Raw genomic sequence first — 22509 nt, 5'->3', positions numbered from 1 at the left:
TTTCTTTCTTTCTTTCTTTCTTTCTTTCTTTCTTTCTTTCTTTCTTTCTTTCTTTCTTTCAGATTTTACTTATTTATTTGACAGAGAGAGAGAGTGAGCACACAAGCAGGGGGAGCAGCAGAGGGAGAGAAGCAGGCTCTCCGCTGAGCAGGGAGCCTGATGCAGGACCCTGGGATCATGACCCGAGCTGAAGGCAGACGCTTAACCGACTGAGCCACCCAGGCGGCCCTCAACAAACATTTCTTAGGAGGTTACTATATTCTAGGCCCCACGCTAGACTCTTGAAATAAAAAATGAGTTAACACATGCTTTCTGTTTGTAAGGAATTCATAGCCTATGGCAGAGATGGACAAGTGACAGAAAGCCCAAGGTACTTAGTCCAGATTTTTTGCAGAGTTTTACTGTGAGGCAATAAAGATTAATGCCTGAGCTGACTCTTAAAGGGAGAATAGGAATTAGCCATACTCCTCCTACTAAATGACGTGTGTCAAATGCTTACTGAGTGCACAGAATCTGTGCGCTTTAGCATAGATTGTCTTGTTCAGTAGTGCCTGTGAGGTAGCCTCTGCCGCTATTTCTATTTTACAGGTAAGAATGGAGGCTTGAATAGGTTAAGAAATGTACTTAGCCAGGAGGAAGCAGGTAGAGATTCACCCCAAATGTTTTATTCCCAAATCTAAGCTCTTGCATGGCTACCTGTGGAGATGGAGACATTTCAGTTTTAGACAAAACTGCAGAGCACAAGGACGTGGCACATTCATCAGTCTGCTTAAGTTCAACAAAACTGAAATAGTCCAGATCAGCCATTGGCATAAGAAGAGAGGCAGTAGCTGGGAAGACAGGCAGCAGCTAATTCATGGGTGTCAGGCTGGCGAGTTTGGATTTTATCTTTTGGGCAAAGGAGCCACAGAAGAACTTTGAGGTAGGGAGTGACATGATGGAAGGATGCATTTGAAGGGTAAATGTGGCAACAGTTGTGGAAAATGGTTTGAAACAGGGAGAAAGGCCAGTTATGTCCAGACAGTGGTTGTAAGGTTGGAGAAGAGGAGAATGGCTTGAGAAAATGGAAAAGAAGTAGAAAAGACATGACTAGGTAATTATGTGGGTGTGGGTGGTCGGGGGAGGAAATCTAGACAGAGGGCACTGGAGGAGTCACAGGTCTGGGTTGCTGGCATGACTAGTTGGGTGGGTATTGGTACTCTTCACTGGCATAGGATTATAAAGGAGGAATAAAATTTTTCTTGGTGGAGAGGGTAGTGGATAGAGGGTAGAAGATGATTAGACTTGGTTGTCACTGATTGATAGTTAAGTGGAGCTGTCTATCAGATGGTTGGAAAGAAGTCTGGAGCTCAGGGGAAAGATCTAGCCTGGAATGACTGATCATCAGCACCTAGTGATAGTTCAGACTGTGGGAGCAGATAAAGTCTGGAGAAGAAAAGATACGTATGAGAAATAAACAACACATCAGCAGTGTCTCTTTCCCACCAGAATGCAGATTGCAGGAGGGCGTGGATGAATGAAGAAAGCAGCAGAAAAAAATGAGTAAGCTGAAGCTATGAGGTAGAAAAGGTTGTGCAGAGTGGTGGGAGAGGCATTTGGTGGCCTGAAGCAGGAATGTTAAAGAGACAGAGGAGCTGAGTCTATAAACAACTAGTCTTTATTTATTTATTTTTTTAGAAATATGTTGAAATTTATTTCTGGAAATCTTTTACTCTTTATTTTATATTGAGAATTATAAAAATTTCTGTCCATTTACGAAAGTAGTGCATATGTGTGCGTTGCAGAAAATTTGGAAAATAAGAAAGTTTAAAATACAGAATTACTTATATTCTGCCACCCAGATACCACCCAAAGATAAACAGTTAACACCTAGTCTTTAGAGCTGCCTTGGGTCCTGAACAACCTTTCTTTCCTTGGGTCCTAATGGTTCTGCTTTTGCTCAGTTATCTGAGGCTTGTGTATCTGGCTGAGGCCCAGTATTTCCCCACCCTGCTTCTCTTGAGCTTGAGTAGTTACTTTTCCATGTACCTAGACGAGTCAGACTGACAGAGGTGCATATGGGAGATGCGGTAACCAAAATGGAGAATCGTAGACACCCTGTCTGAAGAATTGATGAAAGGGAGTAGAACTAAAACATTAAAGAACACAAGAGCCATATATATTTTTTGTAACTATTTCAAGACAATTTCAAACTTACAGAAGTTGAGAATTTCTGGGGCACCTGGCTGGCACAGTCAGTAGAGCATGGAATTCTTAATCTCGGGGTTGTAAATTCAAGCCCCATGTTGGATGTAGAGATTACTTAAAAATAAAATCTTGGGGCGCCTTGGTGGCTCAGTCATTAAGCGTCTGCCTTCGGCTCAGGTCATGATCCCAGTGTCCTGGGATCGAGCCCCGCATCGGGCTCCCTGCTCTGCGGGAAGCCTGCTTCTCCCTCTCCCACTCCCCCTGCTTGTGTTCCCTCTCTCGCTGTGTCTCTCTCTGTCAAATAAATAAATAAAATCTTAAAAAAAAAAATCTTAAGAAAAAAAAGAATTTCTGTTCGCCTTTCACCTAGAATCCTTAATTGTTAACACATTTGCTTTATCATTCTCTCTGCATATATATACATGTTCTTTTTTTCCCCTGAACTATTTAAGGGATGAAAAGGGAAAAGTCTGCTCCAGGATATGATTAGGATCATGTCTTGTAATTAGTTGTCCAGACAAGAGATTTTTAAGAAAAAATTGTCATTGAGGCAAATAGACTGGGTGTGAGTTATCCTAATGGGTTTTTAAATAGTGTGATTTTAGGAGATGAAGGAATTCCAAGGCACTTTGATAGATAAACTAATTCAAATATTGGACTTTCTGTTCATGATTTTTCAAGTGTATATTTATATATAATTCATATATATGCATTTATAAAAATCACAGTATTATAAATATATTATTAAATTCTGCTTTCGCTGTATAGTTAAGTGATTTTGAATGTGAAGCCAAAGAGTTTTGAGTACAAGTGCTATGTGTTCCCTCTTTGGAATAGTGTGGCTGAATCAGAAGATAACCAAGAAGAACAGAAACAGGTGCACCTACCAGAAAGCCGCCTGACACCATGGGAAGTGTGGTTTGTTGGCAAAGAAAAAGTAGAACGTGACCGTTTGCAACAGAAAGCTCTGGAGGTAAAACTAGACAGTATCCTTTTTGCTTAATCTATGAGTTAACAAATTAGAGCTGCTGTCAAAATTAAAATGTTTATGTTGATATCCCTCAAAACAAAATTTTTCCACTTGTTTGTATCAGTTTGCTATATCCATTTTAATAACTCTTATTGTAAAAATAATACATGTTCACTGTAAGAACATTTGGAAAATACAGCTAAGCATAATTAAGAACATTAAAATTTCTAATTTCACCACCTGAAGGTAACCATGGTTAATATTATTGCATATAGACTTCCAGATTTTCTTGAGAGTATATTTAAAAAAAAAATCTAGAAATGTTTAAATAAAGACACATACAATGGAGCTTCACTGTATATACATTTAACTAAAGTAAATGGAACTGTATTTACTTGGTAAAATTTTTAAGAAAGAGAAACCAAAATTGAAATAGAGACCAGAATCTACCCCCATATTACTCAGAGCACGTGCCCTAGAGTGAGTGCATGTGGGGAGATGGCAATTTGCTGGGCTTTCAGGGTTTTTCAGTTCTCTGTGCTGCCCTGCCTTGCTTATGGACATCTCTGTGTTTGTGATTGTCTCTAAACTCTCACTCTCCAAACTCAAAAAGTAGTGTGAGATACATTTTCACATGAATCCTTCATTTTTTTAACTCTTACTATTTGCTGTTGAGAAACTAGCAACTAAAGAGATTTGGATGATTTGGCATCCCCTAGTATCCAGACTCACTATCTGAACTCTCCCTATCTGATCAAAGAAACCAAGTAGATTTGAATGGGGAGGGGTATGTCTTGTTTGTAAAGAAACAGGATCAAATTCTTTTGTAACCTTTTTTCTGCCTGTTATACTGTTAATATGGTTCTATATCATTATAAATATTTTTACAACATCATTTCTAAATGGCTGGCTAAGATTATTAAAATATATTTTAAATGTATTAGACATAGGGTGCCTGGGTGGCTTGGTCGGTTAAGTGTCCTACTCTTGATTTTGCCTCAGGTCAGAATCTCAGGGTTGTGAGATCAAGTCCCATGTCATGCTGTGTGCTGGGAGTGGAGTCTGCTTGAGACTCTCTCTCCCTCTCTGTCTGCCCCTCGCCCCATGTGCACATGTGCATGCGTGCTCTGTCTCTCAAATAAATAAAATCTTTAAAATAAGTATTAGATATATATTAGAATATAGTTAATTGGTTCACTGTTGTCATATATTTAAGTTTAATCTATTAGTAACTATGTTGTCATAAAAATCCTTGGATCTAAAGCATTGCCCTCCATGATCTTCCTTGGAATAGATTTCCCGTATCAGTTTTGAAACTAATTATTTCTTTTTTTTTTTTTTAATTTTTTTTTTTTAAGATTTATTTATTTATTTGAGAGAGCGAGTACATGAGAGGGGGGAGGGTCAGAGGGAGAAGCAGGTTCCTCGCTGAGCAGGGAGCCCGATGCGGGACTCGATCCCGGGACTCCAGGATCATGACCTGAGCCGAAGGCAGTTGCTTAACTAACTGAGCCACCCAGGCGCCCCTGAAACTAATTATTTCTGCGATGGATTTTGAACCAGATACGCAGTCACATTCAGGAAGCTTGGCATGATTCAAATGACTGTAGAAACCAGTGCATTCTATTTCCCTATTGCATGATATTTGTATTCTAAAAAATAAATTTATTCCTGGAAAAGTACACAGTACTACTTGTTTCCTCTTACAAGGGCAGAGGGCTTGAGAAAGACCTTAAGATTTGATGCCAGGCGGGCTTGTTTAAACTTTTTTGCTTCAATTTCCTGTCTGTACAATAAGAATAAAAATAATAACTATGTCACACGACTTTTGTGAGGTTTAAATGAGACAAAATGTGGTGACTGGTAGTGTTTTATTAGTGTTATTACTGATAACATTGCTATTCATAGCCTTCTTAAAGGTTTTTCATTTATTTTCAGAATGAGTGTTTATTATTGAGACCCCAGACTCTTATCTCAGCCTCAAGTTTTAACATTACTAATTCCATTATTTAGTGCAGTGGCTTTCAAAATATTTTGTTCATGGTGAGAAATCTGCTTTGCTTCATGTCACACACAAATCCATACATGTACGTATCTGAAATGATCTCTTAATTTTGTGCAAAACCTGGTATGCTATTCCCTTTTTCTTTTTGTTTTTTTTGTTTTGTTTTGTTTTTAAAGTCCACTCATAACCCACTAAATTGGTTTTGGACTCACAGTTTGGAAAACACTGATCTAGCGAGCCATTGGTAAAGTGGAGTTCAGTTTATGGTATTTAGCTTTAGCTCTAACCTCACTAGAATTCACTTGTTACGTTAAGGAAAGGAGGACCACTTCAAGTCATTTTTTGAGTCAGCATACAATAAAAGAAGTTAATTAAATTACAAAAAAATTTGTAAGGGAGCCTGGGCTTTGGAGTCACACAGAACAAGGCTGAAATTTTAGCCTTGCCATTCTGTGACCTTGGGAAAGTTACCCAACATCTCTGAGCCCCCAGTCTCTTTATAAACCAGATGTTAGAGAGGCAATCCTAAAGTGGCTAAAAGCAGAAATTCTTAGGCTGTACTTCCTGGATTCAAAACTTGGATCTTGGGCGTATGCTTAACCTCGCTGTGCCTCAATTTCTTTATCAGTCAAAGGGGGGAGAATAATATTCACCTCATAGTGTTGTTAATGAGGGCTAAGTGAACATAAGGTTACAGCCTAGTATATAGGCAACATTCAATGAAAGTTCATTGTTGTTACATGTTAAAGCAGATGGAAATAATAACTACTAAAGATATATTTTGAGAACAGATTCAAATAATGAATATAAAGTCCCTACCACAATGATTAAGCATATAGCAGAGTATAATTAGTTGAAAGATGAAAATCTCTTCATGTATTTAGTACTTTGAAATTTCTTATGGCTACATCATTACTTAACTCTAAAGCAATTAAAATATTTTAGCATAAATCTTAGCATATCAGTCATGCCAGGGATATCATAACATACAGGCTAACTACTCACTTTATAAGTTTATTTTGTGCTGTTGTGGTATTCACATTTTTTTCATGCCTTTTCCTTGTTTTATTTTCTAAGTGATGCTTTTCTTATTCTTCTGTCCTAATTTACTGCATTCTCTAATTTGTTTGTAAATCATATCATTAAAAGCATAGATTATTAACCATAAAGAACGATTCATCTCAGATTCCTTTTGAGGACCAGAAAGTAACTTTGCCAACATTTCATTTCATGGCAAAGCTGGGACTGGGTACTGGTTCTTTCAACTTCCAATGTAATAAATGTTTTTTATTTCAAAATTAAATACTAATTTTGAACTTACCCCCGTGGTCTTATTTTCTTCCTTGAAAACTTAAAGGAAAATGTAAAGGATAATTGGGTCCTTAAAAAGATCATCTCTCCTCATAAATTTTATTTCAGCAACAGACATTTAGACATTTGTTTCAGACATCTGAAACAAATGTCTAAACTAAATGTAAGATTTAGTTTAAAAAGTATTTTTAAAAATTTATTTATTTATTTTTCAATTTTCAGGTTCTTTCTTTTTTTTCTTTCTTTTTTTTATTATTATGTTATGTTAATCAGCATACATTACATCATTAGTTTTTGATGTAGTGTTCCATGATTCATTGTTTGTGTATAACACCCAGTGCTCCATGCAGTACGTGTCCTCTTTAATACCCATCACCAGGCTAACCCATCCCCCAACCCTCTCCCCCCTAGAACTCTCAGTTTGTTTCTCAGAGTCCATAGTCCCTCATGGTTTGTCTCCCCCTCCGATTTCCCCCCCTTCATTCTTTATTTTTATTTTTTGACAGAGAGAGAGAGAGACAGTGAGAGAGGGAACACTAGCAAGGGAGAGTGGAAGAGGGAGAAGCAGGCTTCCCGCCAAGCAGGGAGCCCGATGCGGGGCTTGATCCCAGGACCCTGAGATCATGACCTGAGCTGAAGGCAGACGCTTAACAACTGAGCCACCCAGGCGCTCCTATTTTAGAAAATGTAAAAAAAAATTTTTTTTAATTATTTTAATTCATCAAAATTACCTGCTTACAAAATTTTTTACATCTGTTAACTAATGTTGAATGACAAATATAGTAAATGTTGAACATTAGTATTATAAAAACTAGCATATTGGTTTTGTAGATCATATACATTTTATATTTAAATTTCTTTTTTTTTTTAAGATTTTATTTATTCATTTGACAGAGAGAGAGATAGCGAGAGCAGGAACACAAGCAGGGGAGTGGGAGAGAGAGAAGCAGGCCTCCCGTGGAGCAGGGAGCCCAGTGCGGGGCTCGATCCCAGGACCCTGGGATCATGACCTGAGCTGAAGGCAGACGCTTAACGACTGAGCCACCTATATTTAAATTTCTATTATTTAAAAAAATTCTCTGGCAGACTGCTATAAATTCTCTATAACTTTTGGTTAATTCTAATTTTTAACATTTACTTCAACATTTTAATACAATCTGTTGTAAATTATAAAAAATGATGTAGGTTGTGAATAATCCAGGTGCTTTTTTCTTTTTTTCTCCCATCCTGCCTATGGCCATTTCAGCCCTTAACAAAGAAATAGGGCAGGGTTTAGAGTTGCTGAAACTCAATACTGTCACTTTTCCTGATTGTTACCCTCAGTGGTAAAAAGTTCTTTAAAAGTCAGCAAAAGTTATTGAAATAAAAATGTATGTTTAGGATCCTCTTTGGATTTTGGTTTTCCATAATCAAGTATTCACTGTTTGGGAAAATAGCAATAATCCTGTGGAAACTCAGTGGTCTCCCAGAAGACATTCTAGGGGCCTTATGGGAGAGGACACTGGCTGTGTCCGGAAGAGGCGTACCCTGGTGGTAAACAGGTGGAGGCATTCAGGCTGGGAATTCTGAGAGGGGCTGCCTTGTGTGTGTATTTGGGGGTGGGGGTTGTGTTTCAGAAAGGGATGTATTCTGGGGTAGCAAATTACTTGACCAGACATCCTGAGAGTAGAGCACAGTTTGGATCAGTTTTGCATTTTCTAGGTACTTTTGACTCTTCATCTTTAATTCTTATATGAACTAAAATTTGTGAACACAGTCTCCTTTTTTTCCCCCTGATTTTTTAATTTAATTATGTGATGAATCTTAAAAGGGTACATAAATAAAATCAATCATATTATTAGTTGTATGTTTAAATAATTACTTCCCTTGAAAATAAAGTAAGACTGTTTTAGAAAATTTTGGATATATGGTTGTCAGATCTGTATCTAGCCTATCATACACACACTTCTCCTCAGACCTTCTTCCCCTCACAATTCCTGCACTGTGGAAACCTCCTAGTCAGCTCCCTCAGAGATGTTCTCCTTCCTTCAAATATAGTCTTCAGCCTTTAAGGGTTCAGAACCATCGCCTTTGCCATGTATCCCTGCTTCATAGTGTTCAAGTTACTCTACCTGTCTCAAAAGACCTTTTTCCCATCTAGTTAGTACTACACTCTAATTTTCTAGTTGTCCCCCTCCACTCCCTCATCTAGTCAAGCAGTCTCCTCACTGTCTCTCTCTGCTACTCATTTCTGACTGCCCTGGTCCACACTGTTTCTCATCTCATCTTCCCTTCCCTTCCCTTTTTGGAACTGTTATACACAGCTCCTCACAATGCAGTGCTTTAATTCTTTTGTGTATGTAGAATCACATTAGATTGGAGATGTCTGGAATTTCATCTCTATCTAGTTCTTGCTATCTTTGCAATAGACACTGCATCAAAAAAGCATTAAGTGAATAATCAAGGCATAACCTCTGCAGAGGTCATGAAAAATCTCTTTAAAAACCAGATGGATATTTCACTTTGTGAGGGGCTGAGGGGTGTATAGTGTTTAAAAGTTGGAAGACTTTCTGAATGAGTGAGGGCAGCTGTTTTCTGTGCAGCAGAATTTTAGGATGAGAGGTCATGGAAGACATGAGAGGTCATCCTGTGACCAGTTGTTCTAAAGTCCAAAAGATATGTTCTTGGTGTCAAGTTTTATCTTCATTTCATTTAACACACTGGAATTATCTGAGAGTTGAAAAATTGGCTTTCCCACTAGCACCCACACTCAGGTAGGTAGGTCTTCAGGAAAGGGAGGGATGGGGAGGAGGAGTGAGGTCCAATGAAAGATATATAAAAGTGTCTGATTATTAGTATCTAAGGAGAGAGAAGAAAAATAACTAGTAATTATGGCAGTAGAGTCCTAGGAGTCTAGTTTGAACAGCATTCTCAACTAATGCAGTAATTTAACTGATGAGTGACAGAGTGGTGGCATTCAGTTCGAAGTTTTATTTGGCCATACCTTCTACATTCTTTCTCTTGAGGAAATGCCCAAACGTGTAGATTCGAGTGACAGCAAGGCAGTTAAATAATCTGGGATATGAATGTGGTTTTGGTACACTGCAGCAGCTATAAAATCAGTGAAGAAAAATCTGGATTCTTTTTTTTTTCCTTTAAGAAAACTGAATCGTTTCTTTGCATTTCTTCTTTGGTAACTCTAAATCAAAATTTTAATTTAGGGATTATTTAACTCCTATCCTTTATCTGCATTAAGAATCTAGAAGCTTTTTATAACTAAAAAAAGTTGCAATTCTCTTGAGCTTCTGCCAATAGTGTACAGTGATGCCAAATTTATGTGTGGGAAAGTTGATTTCAATGAGGGTAATTTAGCTGAAGTTTAGTCTAAGAAACTAGTGTTTTGCTGCCAAGCAATTATTTGCATTTCTAAAAAATGACTTACAGTTTTTACCAATGCTTTCTTTTCATCATAGACTAGTTACTTAAGTAAGTTATTGTCACAAATGGTGTATTTTCTATAAAGGAAATTATATTCTTGTTTAATTTGGTTAATGTCAGCCTTGTTTTTAATATGTGATTTGAGTACTTCTATTAAATGCTGCCTTTGTTTGAATAAAAATCCATAGGAATTAAATCAACAGCTAGAAAAAAGAAAAGAAATGGAAGAACGTGAAAAAAGAAAGGTAATTGCTGAAGAAAAGCACAAGGAATGGGTTCAGAAAAAGAATGAACAGGTAAGGAGGAAAAAAACCTGCACCCACATACTGACAGCTCTTTTGCAAAGTCTTCTTTTCATCTACTCCTCGTAACCTAGGTTTTTGTTATTTTCTCTGAGATTCATTCTTTGACCTGATTTTTTTTCCCCCTGCCTTCATGGACATTTATCAAGTCTCAGTCTTCTACCCTTTGTTCTCTGCTTCTCTCCCTTCTCCCTCGCGTGGCTTCCTTGTATCTTGCTGCAGGTAGTCATGGAGTCTGTATCTCAGCCTGACTTCCTGGGGTCTTGGACTTCCATCTCTTAGGTTGGCAGGCACCTCTGAGCCTGCAAATCTATAACAACCCATTTTTGCCCATTCTCCTTTGATTTCTGTTATTGGTACTACTGTCATCTCAGTCACCTAGGCATAATCAGAGTTATTCTGTTGTTTGTGACTTCCCCTGACATCACCTTTCCTCTGTTGTCACCACTCTCCTGTTTGCAGTCTCTTCCTGTCTGGTCTCATTACATCTTTCAACTTATTTACTGTTTATTTCCCCATACTGGATGTAAGCTCCATAAGAGCAGAGAGTCTTGTCTCTTTTATTCAGTTCTCCAGCAGCTGGATCAGTGCCTGACACATAGTAGATGCCCAAAAATATTTGTTGAGTGAATGAATCCATCCTCTGTGGCTTTGCCAGACTGATCTTGCTGAAAAAGTCCAGTGTCATTCCCCAATTCAAAATATATTTTTTATGATTCCCTACTGTCCTCTAAATAATGTTTTAACAATTCTAGCCTGGCTGGTTAAAGATCTACTAGTCTGCTCTCTGAGCCATGTCTTCTTCCACCTGTGGTTCTCTTCATCTTACGCTGTTGCTTCTTACTGGCATTCTTTTGGGAGCACACATAGGATAATCGTGGCCCATCTTCCTAGAGTATTAGTTTTACTGAAAATTTTTGGGAGGAAAAATGTTATTTTCATGTTAAAGCAAGCATAGATATTTAATGGGGATAGAATACAAATTTTATATTATTTTTAAGATACACAGTAGATTTCAGAGAAATCCCAAGCAATAGACTGTGCTCCCCACTCCCCAGGATATGTAGTCATGAGAAATTTTGAGAACATTTCCATTTTGTTTCTCACTTCCTTATTTTTTTATATTCTAATTCATCAGCATGGAATCTCATCATATCGTCCACCTTACCTTTCCCTTTATTATCCAACTCAAAGTATTTTCTACATGAATCATTCACTGATCACATGCTAGAAATAGAAACTCTTTCCTTCTCTGAATCCTGGTTCAATTTATATCACTTTGTATTTTGTATATGTTTTGTGGCTATTTTGGATTATGCGTATGTCTTTACTTCCTTGTAATTTTAAGACAGTTAAGGGTAAGAATTATTTTTTATATTACTTTTTCTCTATTATAAGATCAGTAAGCATTTGTTATTGGAATGAATGAATAAATCTGTTATCTTTCAGTTTTAATACATTCTTTTATTGGATTACAAATTAGAAATTTTGAAAATACTTATCTTTTTATCTGTTTTCTCTTGTAATTTTCACATATTTAGAATGATACTGCTTTTATTATTTGATCCAATTTTATGAGTTTAGTCAGATGTTTAGATTATAAGACAGAGTTTTAAATTTTTAATTCTAATTGTCCTTAACTATTATTGAATCTAATGCTCAGTGGCATTAGTAAGAGTGGTCAATAATTTCAGTAAGTTGAAGATGACATAGCTTCTGTCATCCAGGTATTGTAAGAAGAAAATTGGCTGGACAGATGTGTGTTATAACCATAGATGTATTTGTTCTTAATTTCACAAGTAAATCATTATTATTTTTAAGTTTGCTTCATTCCATAATACAATAAGAAAGTTCTTTGTGAATCAGTGCCCAAATCAGAATAAGTCTGTGTGACTGTTTGCAAGGTCTGTGTGATATTTTGTGTGGTTTATAGCTATAAAACAAAACAGTTTTACATGTACAGAATAGTATGCTCTCTCCTCTAAAAGCTTCTCTTATCTTCTAACTCCATTAAGCTCATTTTACCATGCCAGTCAAACATAGTTGTTATTTGTCTAAGAATGTAAGATACTGCTGAGAGATGATATAGCCTCTATTTTAATTAGTGTCAGTAGATCTAATCCAGTTATTTGAGAAAAAAAAAAACTTTTTTTCTTTTGGACGGAAATGGTTTGTCCTGACATAAATCACCAATTATTGAAAGCAAGATTCCATAAGTATGAGAATGGTTCAAAAATAAGCTCTGAGAAATTAAATTTATTTATTCTGCAGAACTCTTGTACAAGTTAAGGAATAATTGATTACTCTATGTTTTTTTTTCTTTCAGACCTATCAGATTTCTTCTTCCAGTCTCAGTTAGATTTACCTCTCTTTGTAAAGACTGCTCTCCTGGTTCTTCTCTTCCCGTCTGGCATCTCTGTTTACATTTCATGGTGTGTGGTCCCTGCTGCCTCTCGCTTCATTCACATTTTAGCTATATCTGGCACATAATTTTCTCTAAGTCATTTTCGCTGTGTTCTATCAAAAAATCAGACAAAAAGAATTTATGTATCCATTAGCAAAGTTGGTTTCTCCTGACACTAAATTGTTAAATCCTTTTCAAATAAATGGCTTATCTCATCTGGTACTCTTACATTTGTGTGGCCATACTAATTCATTTTTTTTTTTTAACAGTGTGTTACCACACGTGTTGTGAAAGGGCCTTATTTACCTTCATTGTTTTAAAAAATAGTTAAAAATAAAATTACTTTTAATTCTCAAAACATGGAACTGATTTTTCAGTGTAAAAAATTAATTCAGATTGATAAAGCATACGATAACACTGTTACCCAATGCATCATTCACGCATTCAACACTTTTACTATGTTCCAGATACTACTGAAGGAACCAAAATAGAAGTTCAGAAACTTTAAGTAGCCAGTTATTTTGTTAGTTTCCTTCAGTTGCAAGAAACAAAGGTTCTATCAGGGCCCTATCTTAAAAAAAGGAAGATTTATTGTTGTGCTCTGTGTGGTATAGAACTGGAGTGCCAGAAAATCTGAAGCCACTTAGTAGCTGTCCGTTCTATCTTAGTGCATCCCTCTGAGTGCCTGCTCTCTTCTCCTTGTGCTAACTAAAGGCATTCCGTTCTCTCTTCTCCAGCTTGAATTCTACAGAAAGTCTTTTTGATGTTTTAAAAGAAACTTCATTGAGCTATAATTTACATACAATAAAATAAACCTATCTTAATTTGGATGAGGTTTGACAAAGTTATGTAAGATATGTAATATACTGCTGTATATGTAATAAACAGCCCCACAGTCAAGATATAGAATATTTCTGTCACTCCAAAAACTTCCCTGTGTCCCTTGGCATTCAACCCCTGTTCCCTACCCCCAACTAGTCCCAGCTCCAAGGAAACCATTAGTCTGCTTTCTGTTTCTGTGGATTAGATTTACCTTTTCTAGAATTTCATATAAATGGAATCGTACAATATGTATTCTTTTGAGTTGGGCCTCTTTTGTTTTTAAAATTTCCTAGTATTAAGACTGAACCTTTTTATTGTTGAGTAGTAGTCTATTCTGTGCAGTACCACAAATTGTATATCCATTTACCAGTTGTTGGAAAAATGGTTGTTTTCAGTTTTGGGGTATTACGAATAAAATTTTATGACCACTTATGTACAAGTCGTGCTGTGGACATTTGTTTTCATTTTTTGGGTAAATGCTTAGGAACTGAATTGCCAGGTTGTATGGTAAGTATGTGTTTAAAAGAAACTGCCAAACTGTTTTTTAATGTGCTTGTATCATTTTACATTTTCACCACTATTGTATGAAAGTTCCAGTTGCACCACAGCCTTGCCAAACTTGATATTGTCAAGTCTTTTTCAGTTTAAGTCATTCTAGTGGCTATGTGGTGGTATGTCATTGCTGTTTTAATTTTCATTTCCCTGAGATCTAATGATATTTAGCATCTTTTCATAAGCTTGTTGTATTAATCTACTAGGGCTGCCATAACAAAATACCACAGAATGGGTGGCTTAAACAACAGAAATTTATTTTCTTATAGTTTTGGAGGCCAGAAGTCTAAAATGCTGGTTATCAGCGAAGGCTTCTCCTGAGGCCTCTCTTTTTGGCTTGCAAGATGGATGCCTTCTCTCCATACCGTCACATGTCCTTCTCTCTGCATGAATATCCCCGATGTCTCTTCTTCCTCTTATAAGGACACCAGTCCTATGGAATTAGGGCCCTACCCTTACGATTTTAATCACCTTCATTACCTCTTTAAAGGTCCTCTCTCCAAATATAGTCACTTTGAGGGTTAAGGCTTCAACATAAGAATTTTGGGCAACACGATTCTGTCTATAACACTATCAACCATTTCTACATCTCATTTCCTGTTTTGTTTTGTGCTTAAATTTTTGCCCATTTTGTGGAAGAATTGTATGTCTTATTCATAAGTTGTACGATTTCTTTATATATTCCTTTAAGTCCTATCACATGTATGTATTCCAAGTATTTCTTCCCATTTAATTTTCCTTAATGGTAATTTTTTTAAAGAGAAGTTTTAAATTTTGATAAAGTTCCATATTTAAAAATTTTGTTTGTAGCTTGTGAGTTTTGTGTCCTATTTAAGAAACATTTGCCTACACCATATGTGTAAAAATATTCTCCATTGTTTTCTTCGGGAAGTTGTAGAACTTTAGTTTTTACCTGTATGTGTATTTTGAGTTAATTTTAATGTGTGGTATGAGTTAAGGATCAAGGTTCATTTTTTCTTTTTTTTTTTTTGGCATATGGATGTCCAGTTGTTCTAACACTGTTTGTTGAAAAGATAATCTTTTCCCTATTTAATTACCTTGGCACTTTTGTTTAAAATCAATTGACCGTATAAGTATGGGTCTATTTCTGGACTCTTTTTTCTCCCTTTGATCTAGTCCTGTGCCAGTACCACACTAACCTGTTACTATAGCTTTATAATTATTGAATTTATAATTCTTCTAATTAGATAGTGTAAATCTTCCATTTTTTTCTTCTCTTTCAGAATTGTTTTTAGTTAATCTGTGTCTTTCCATATACAATTTAGAATCAGCTTATGAATTTCTCTGATCACGTTTGCTTTAATAATGCCTGACACTATTGTGATTTCATTAAATATATAGATCATTTTGGAGAAAATTGCTATCTTAGTAATATCAAATTTTAAACCTATAAACATGATTTTTCTTTCTATTTATTTAGGTCATGTTTAATTTCTCTCAGTAATGTTTTTTAGTTTTCAAGGTACAGTGGTATTATACATCTTTTGTTAAATGGATACCTAAGAATTTCATGTTTTTGATGATGAGAACAGTTATCTTGCATTATTCCTGTTAGTATATTATGACTTCCATGCCTGGTTTTGATATCAGAATAATACTGGGCTCTTAAAATGAGTTTGGATGTGTTCCTTTTTTCTGTATTTTCTGAAATACTTTGTGTAGTAATTGGTATTATTTCTTAAATATGTGATGAAATCTGGCAGTGAAGCTATTAGAGCCTGGGGTTTTCTTTGTGGGAAAGTTTTAATTTCTGAATTATCTTTACAAGTAGAGGGTTATTCAGATACTCTATTTTCTTTTTTGAATCAGTTTTGGAAAAATATATTTTAAGGAATTTTATTAATTTAATTTTATTTAAATTGAATTAATTGACATAAATTTTTTAAAAATATTTTATTTATTTATTTGACAGAGAGACAGTGAGAGAGGGAACACAAGCAGGGGGAGTAGGTGAGGGAGAAGCAGGCTTCCCGCTGAGCAGGGAGCCCAATGCGGGCCTCGATCCCAGGACCCTGGGATCATGACCTGAGCCAAAGGCAGCCGCTTAACGACTGAGCCACCCAGGTGCCCCGACATAAAATTATTTTTAACATTCATTCCAGTGTCTGCACGATCTTTGATCTGCCACTTACCAAATCTGTGTGACTTTAGGCAAATGACTTAACTTCTTTGTGCCTCGTTTCCTCGTTTGTAAATTGAGATTATAATAGTGCCCTACCTCATATTGTGGTTATAAGAATTGACTTGGTACACATGTATAAAGTATATACAGAAATAATAGAAAGAGTCAGCACTCAATAAATGTTAGCTATTATAATTAAAGACGATGTAGGGACTGGATGACTCCTTGTTGATGAGGGTTGTGAAGGAGTCTCATGAGTCAGTGAGCAAGATGTACTACAAGATCCTTTTTAATCTTGTAGCTTTTCTGACAGTATGAAGTAAAATCCAGTATTGTTTTAATGGATTGGGTTCTCAGCAAGAAAGGATTTCTTTTTGCAGCTGTTGGCTGCCCAGCAAGACAGAAGTACACATAGCATCTTGGGGACCGACTTGGCCTTGTTTTTTTTTTTTTTTTAAGATTTATTTATTTTAGAGAGAGATTGCATGCAAGAGAGAGAGCAGGGGGTAGGGGCAGAGGGAGAGGGAGAGAAGCAGCGGAGCCCCACATGGGGCTCGATCTCACGACCCTGAGATCATGACCTAAGCCGAAACTAAAGAGTTGGTCGCTCAACTGACTGAGCCACCCAGGCGCTCCGGGCTTTGAATTTTAAGACCTGTCTTTCCTGCGTAGCATCTGGCGTATATTGTATGTAACTGATGTTTATTACTTGGGTGTTACTTGAATTGCTTATATTGAAGTATTCTACAAGATGCTTTCAGGGGAGGAATTTTTTTCTTCGGTCATATTTCTTTTGCTCCGTGAAGGGTAATGCATCTGGCATTTGTACTGCTTACACTTACGCCTTGCAGATTATTTTCTAAACCTTTGATAAGGAGAGTAAGCCATGTTATTGGTTTATTTAGAATGTAGCTGGGTTGGTAAATTATCTTCTGAATGAAAAGGAAAAAAACATCGAACCATAGACAAATTTTTTCTGTAAAGGGCCAGATAAATAGTTTAGGCTTTGCAGGCCATACAGTCTCTGTTGTAGCTCTTCAACTTTGCTGTTGTGGTGCAAAAACAGCCATAGACAACAAATCTATAAATAAATGGATTTGGCCACATTTCAATAAAACTTTATTTACAAATACAGGACCATATTTGTTTTTTTTTTTTAAAGATTTATTTATTTATTTATTTGACAGAGAGAGACACTGCGAGAGAGGGAACACAAGCAGGGGGAGTGGGAGAGGGAGAAGCAGGCTCTCCTCCGACCAGGGAGCCCGATGCGGGGCTCGATCCTGGGACCCTGGGATCATGACCTGAGCCAAAGGCAGACGCTTAACGACTGAGCCACCCAGGCGCCCCTACAGGACCATATTTGGTCTGGGGACCATAGTTTGCCAACCTCTGGTCTATGTAGGACTTATAAGAATTATAACTAGAGATTTGTCTGTATGTGCCCTTATAACAGTATTTAATGGTCCAAAATGTTATTTTTTTTGTCTTCTGTAGCTCACAGATGGCAAAGATTGTATCTAAGTATTTGTATTGGCAAACTGTCAGGAAATGTATGGCTCCTATTTTAGAGTGAAAGTAAACATCTACTAAAAAATACAAGATTCAGAACCATCTAACAGGTTGTAATTTCTGTTCATTAATCAGCAAATCTTTATGGAGCACCTACTGTTTACTTAGCAGTAGCACAGGCTCTGAGTATACTTTGGTGGGCAAGGTCTTTGTTACTGTCATCATGAAACTTACAGCAAAGCTGGTAGACTAAAATTGACCAGGGGATTGCAGGTGTGTTATATATTTTCATAAGCTACATTGTGTCAACCACTATGTTACCACCTTTTTTAAGAAATAACTGAAGTATAGAAAATTGCTGCATATAATACTCCTTGCTTATATGGGCATAATTACAGATATTCCAATTAAAATTCCTTCATTTTTTATTTAAGAAAAGAAAGGAAAGGGAACAAAAAATTAACAAGGAAATGGAGGAAAAAGCAGCAAAGGAATTGGAGAAAGAACATTTGCAAGAAAAGGCAAAAGAAAAATACCAAGAATGGTTAAAGAAGAAAAATGCTGAAGAATGTGAAAAGAAGAAGAAAGAAAAGGTATTTTTATTAAAGTGACCAGTTGGAATATATGGCTTTAGTGTTCATATGTGCCAACTATATTGTATAAAAAGTTTCTAATAGAAAATTGGCAGCACCTTAGCATAAAATAAATACATGAAGCTATCCCTACTTATTTATACTATGTGGAAGTTTCAGAAATGAATATGCATTTGTGGTTTTCTTAGGTTGAGAAATATTTATAAGCCTGTTGATGTATTTTCAGTCAGGTTCAAACTTTTTTTCATGGTTTATGCTTTTAAATATCTTTTGATGCACTTTCATGAAAGTCTTACTACATTGTAAATTACTGTCTATTTTAAAACAGTGAATTGCTTTTTTTCTTCTTGGGTTTGATGTCTTATCGTTGTTTAGAAGCAGCCACCTTTAGATTACATCCCTGATCATGTTTAATTTTGTTATCAAATTATAGAAATATGATTTAGTATTTATGATTAGTAAGGCATTGGGGTGGGAAGCTATTGGGGAAAAGAGTCAGTGGAATTAGAATAGAATTTTTGGTTATAGAACATCACTAGAGATTTTTTGGTCTTGTCATTTTAAGGAAAAAGAAAAACAACGGCAAGCTGAATTACAGGAAAAAAAGGAAATAGCAGAGAAAAGGTTTAAGGAATGGTTGGAAAACGCAAAACATAAACCTCGTCCAGCTGCAAAGAGCTATGGTTATGCCAATGGAAAACTTACAGGTTGGTTTTTATGTTATGTGGCTTACATAAATATGGCTTGCAGGAGCAAATATTATACATTATGTTTCCTTTTGACAGAAATAGAAATGTGTAAATCATTTTTCTTTCAAATTACTATTTTCTGGAAGATGGCAACACACTGTATTCCTATAGAGATACTACAAATTTTTTGTCATTCTTTTATAAATCAGACATATTTTAAAGGCAGTAGTTGCAAAACTGCAAAGTAATGATTTCTGCCATTAAGAAACACATAGAACTTTCTTATGTTTTTGGTTTTTGAAGCCTTAATGAGGATATATTTAAGAGGTCATTTTTCCTCCCCTTCTTCTAACCATCTCTTAGGCAGAGCTTCCGATGTCTTTGGCACATTCCTTTTGCTGGGTGGAATACTAGGCAGCACATGAACCCGACAAAAAACCGGTTGGCCTTTAGGCTTGCTCTGATTATAAATGGCAGTGCATGTTTTTCTTTGTACTTCATGTTGGAAGCTCATACCTTGCTAACAGCTGCCTTTACTTGTTTAAGTGATTTATTATTAAAAATACTCCCATTCTGTTCTGTTCACACAATAGAACATATTCCAGACTTTGTTTTGACCATCTTGGTGAAGTGTGTGTTGACATATCTATGCAGTCAAAGTGGGTTGCCAGTGTCTGAACGACATTCCTGCTGTCAGGGTTTAGGCCTCTCCTACGTGTCACAAAAGTCATCCATTACAGCTACTAGGCACTAGGCATGGTCTGCTCCTTTCTCTTCTCTTTTTCTGTTTGAAAAAAAAGAGGAATAAGCAGTGGTTTTAACCAAACAATTGATTAGTAAAGTTAAAACATTAGGTGGGAAGATACATAGTGACTAGAAGTTTTTTGCTACAATAATGGATTGTTTTATTAAGTTTTTTGCATTTTTAATGAGTTTTGTTCTAATAAACATTTGTCTGCAAATGCTCTACTGCTCTTAATAATCAAAATTACAGTGATATTATGAAATTGATTAATTTGATTGAAAATAATTTAGAATTCCAGTGATTCTGAACAAGAGTTTTGATTCACTTTAGCTATAATGCAGTGTACCTTTTTTTTCTCTAAAGTTCAGTGTCTGACTAGGGAAAACTAGTACACAATCAGTGGTTTCCTAGATTGAGTTAAGAAAATGAAGATTTTAATCAGTTTAAGGGTTCTTTTTTTTTTAAAGATTTTATTTATTTATTTGACAGAGAGAGACACAGTGAGAGAGGGAACACAAGCAGGGGGAGTGGGGGAGGGAGAAGCAGGCTCCCCGCTGAGCAGGGAGCCCAATGTGGGGCTCGATCCCAGGACCCTGGGATCATGACCTGAGCCAAAGGCAGACGCTTAATGACTGAGCCACCCAGGCATCCCAGTTTAAGGGTTCTAAAAGTAATTTCTTAATAAAAATTTTATATGAGTTTTTATTTATATAGATTTTGACAACACTCTTTGGACTTATAGAATTATCATTTATATTTTAATTTTTACTTCAATACTTACTGTATTTGAAAAATGTTACTTGTTTGAAAATATGTTAGAGTTCAAATTTTAAATGGATTAAATTGGCTTGTCAGTGATATTTTGCCCTTTTGATACTATAACATTTTTCTAGAAATTTAAAAATAAGTAGTTTCTTTGATCTCAAGAAGTTTTTTCTTGTTTTGTTTTGTTCTGACTTTTTAATAATTTTAGATTTTTACAGTGGAAATTCTTATCCAGAACCAGCCTTTTATAATCCAATTCCATGGAAACCCATTCATATGCCTCCTTCCAAAGAAGCTAAGGACCTATCAGGAAAGAAGACTAAAAGGCCTGTGATAAGTCAGCCACACAGGTCATCATCCTCTCTGGTGGTTCAGAAAGCCAGAAGCAATCTTTGCCTTGGAACTCTGTGCAGAATACAAAGATAGTGGGTGTGGGAAATTGCATGCTTTTACCTGAAGCTATTTAATTTTAAAAGTAGAATCATTTTTTACTCCTCAGTCAACAGCTCAACATTTGATGTGATTATTGACACTTTCACAGTTTTGCATTTGTATATGTTGTCCTTAGAGCTAATTGAAGAAAATGCTTTATACATTTTCATTTTTATAAGTCCTTCAAGGTTGATCTTGGCATTTTGTTTCACAGGATAAGTGACTGAAAATCTAACAATTGTGTTTATATTTAGCTTGTATTAAAACTACATTGTAATACCAATAAAACCAACAATTTGTGTTGTGTTCTTTCATACTCTGTGTTTGTGTTTATGAACATAGTAAGATTAAGCTTAAATTGTTCAAACAAGCATTTCTAAACTGCATACTCAAGATAACTCTTAGAAGAATTTAAATGGGTTAGACTCCTACAGAAATCAAAAACAGTCTTTGTTGATAACTTTTGGTATATTTTTCCTTTGTAAATATTTTTAAATAAATAGAGGCATGTTTTATAACAAAGAAATGAGGGTTGAGTTTTTGAAAGGGAAATTTTAAAACATTGTTATATGCTCTGGATCTTAGATTGGTATGTAGCAATCTTGAGACACTAATAATATTTTGCTAAACTTTGTACAATTAGATGGTTAATTTTGAAATTAAGATTATCAGTACATTATTTTTTAATGTTAAAGGTTCAGTGGTATTTTATTGAAGCTGAGATCTTATTAGTAAATACATATTAAGGAAAGTAGTTCAAAGGATTACTAAAATAACACTCAGCACTTTTTACTAAATTTTAAAAGTCTGTATCTTTTTTTAGGAACCATCAAGAAATGAAGATTTGTTGTGGCAATATAAAGTTCAGTAAGTTCATTTAAAAATGATACCTGTGTAGAGCATATTCCATGTTTCTGCTAGGTTTGTCATCTGTCTAGTTTCTGGTGATGAATGTACAATGGTGATGACCCACGCAAAGAAACAGCAGTAGGATCTTTGAAGGGTATTCATGTCATCAGAGATCTAGGAAAATTCACTTCTAAGCAGAGAACAGTTTGGGAGGAGTCAGTAGGGTTCATTGGGTCAGAATATTGGTGAGATTTAGAGGCTTGACCATCCTTCTCAGAACCTCTTAGACACAATGATATTTCCAGGTGATCATTCCCTTGAACAAATTCACCTGTGTAGGGAAAATGTACAGTTAGCCAGAGTAGCAATAAACTTGGTTAAAAACAAAGCATACATAGGCCTGAATTCCTGGAGGTTTTATATATGTTTGTATTTAAGAAACCTTCAATTTTACACATAGATTAAGTCATTTAGGCAACTTTTAACTATAACTCTAATTCTAATCAGACTTTTTGTTCAGTCAATAATTACTTAGTTTGACCAATATTACAATAGTCCCCCCTTATCTGTGGTTTTGATTTCGGTGGATTTAGTTACCCGTGGTCAACCATAGTCCCAAAGAAGGGTAAGTACAGTATAATAAGTATTTTGAGAGAGAGACCACATTCACATAACTTATTACAGTATATTATTATAATTGTTCTGTATTGTTAATCTCTTACTGTGCTTAATTTAGAAATTAAACTTCATCATAGGTGTGTATGTATAGGGAAAAACAGTATATATAGGGTTTGGTACTATCTGTGGTTTC

The 22509-nt window shown here is 35.8% G+C and overlaps 1 protein-coding gene across 1 annotated transcript in view; it reads left to right on the top strand.

Annotated features, from left to right (window-relative positions):
* The window catches only part of CCDC34 (coiled-coil domain containing 34), a 24627-nt gene extending 3464 nt beyond the window's left edge, over positions 1-21163 (top strand). Inside the window, exons 2-6 of the mRNA XM_035012473.1 lie at positions 3025-3160; positions 10079-10186; positions 18060-18218; positions 18784-18925; positions 20626-21163. Of these exons, the coding sequence (XP_034868364.1) occupies positions 3025-3160; positions 10079-10186; positions 18060-18218; positions 18784-18925; positions 20626-20843 (763 nt within the window). The 3' untranslated portion in view covers positions 20844-21163. The remainder of the gene's footprint in view (positions 1-3024; positions 3161-10078; positions 10187-18059; positions 18219-18783; positions 18926-20625) is intronic.
* Positions 21164-22509: the final 1346 nt, after the last annotated feature.

The sequence above is a fragment of the Mirounga leonina genome, unplaced genomic scaffold (genome assembly GCF_011800145.1).
Source record: "Mirounga leonina isolate KUSES-001 unplaced genomic scaffold, KU_Mleo_1.0 Mir_166, whole genome shotgun sequence".
Lineage (NCBI taxonomy): Eukaryota > Metazoa > Chordata > Mammalia > Carnivora > Phocidae > Mirounga > Mirounga leonina.
Note: the sequence above shows the minus strand (reverse complement) of the source record. Positions and strands in the feature narration are given on the sequence as shown.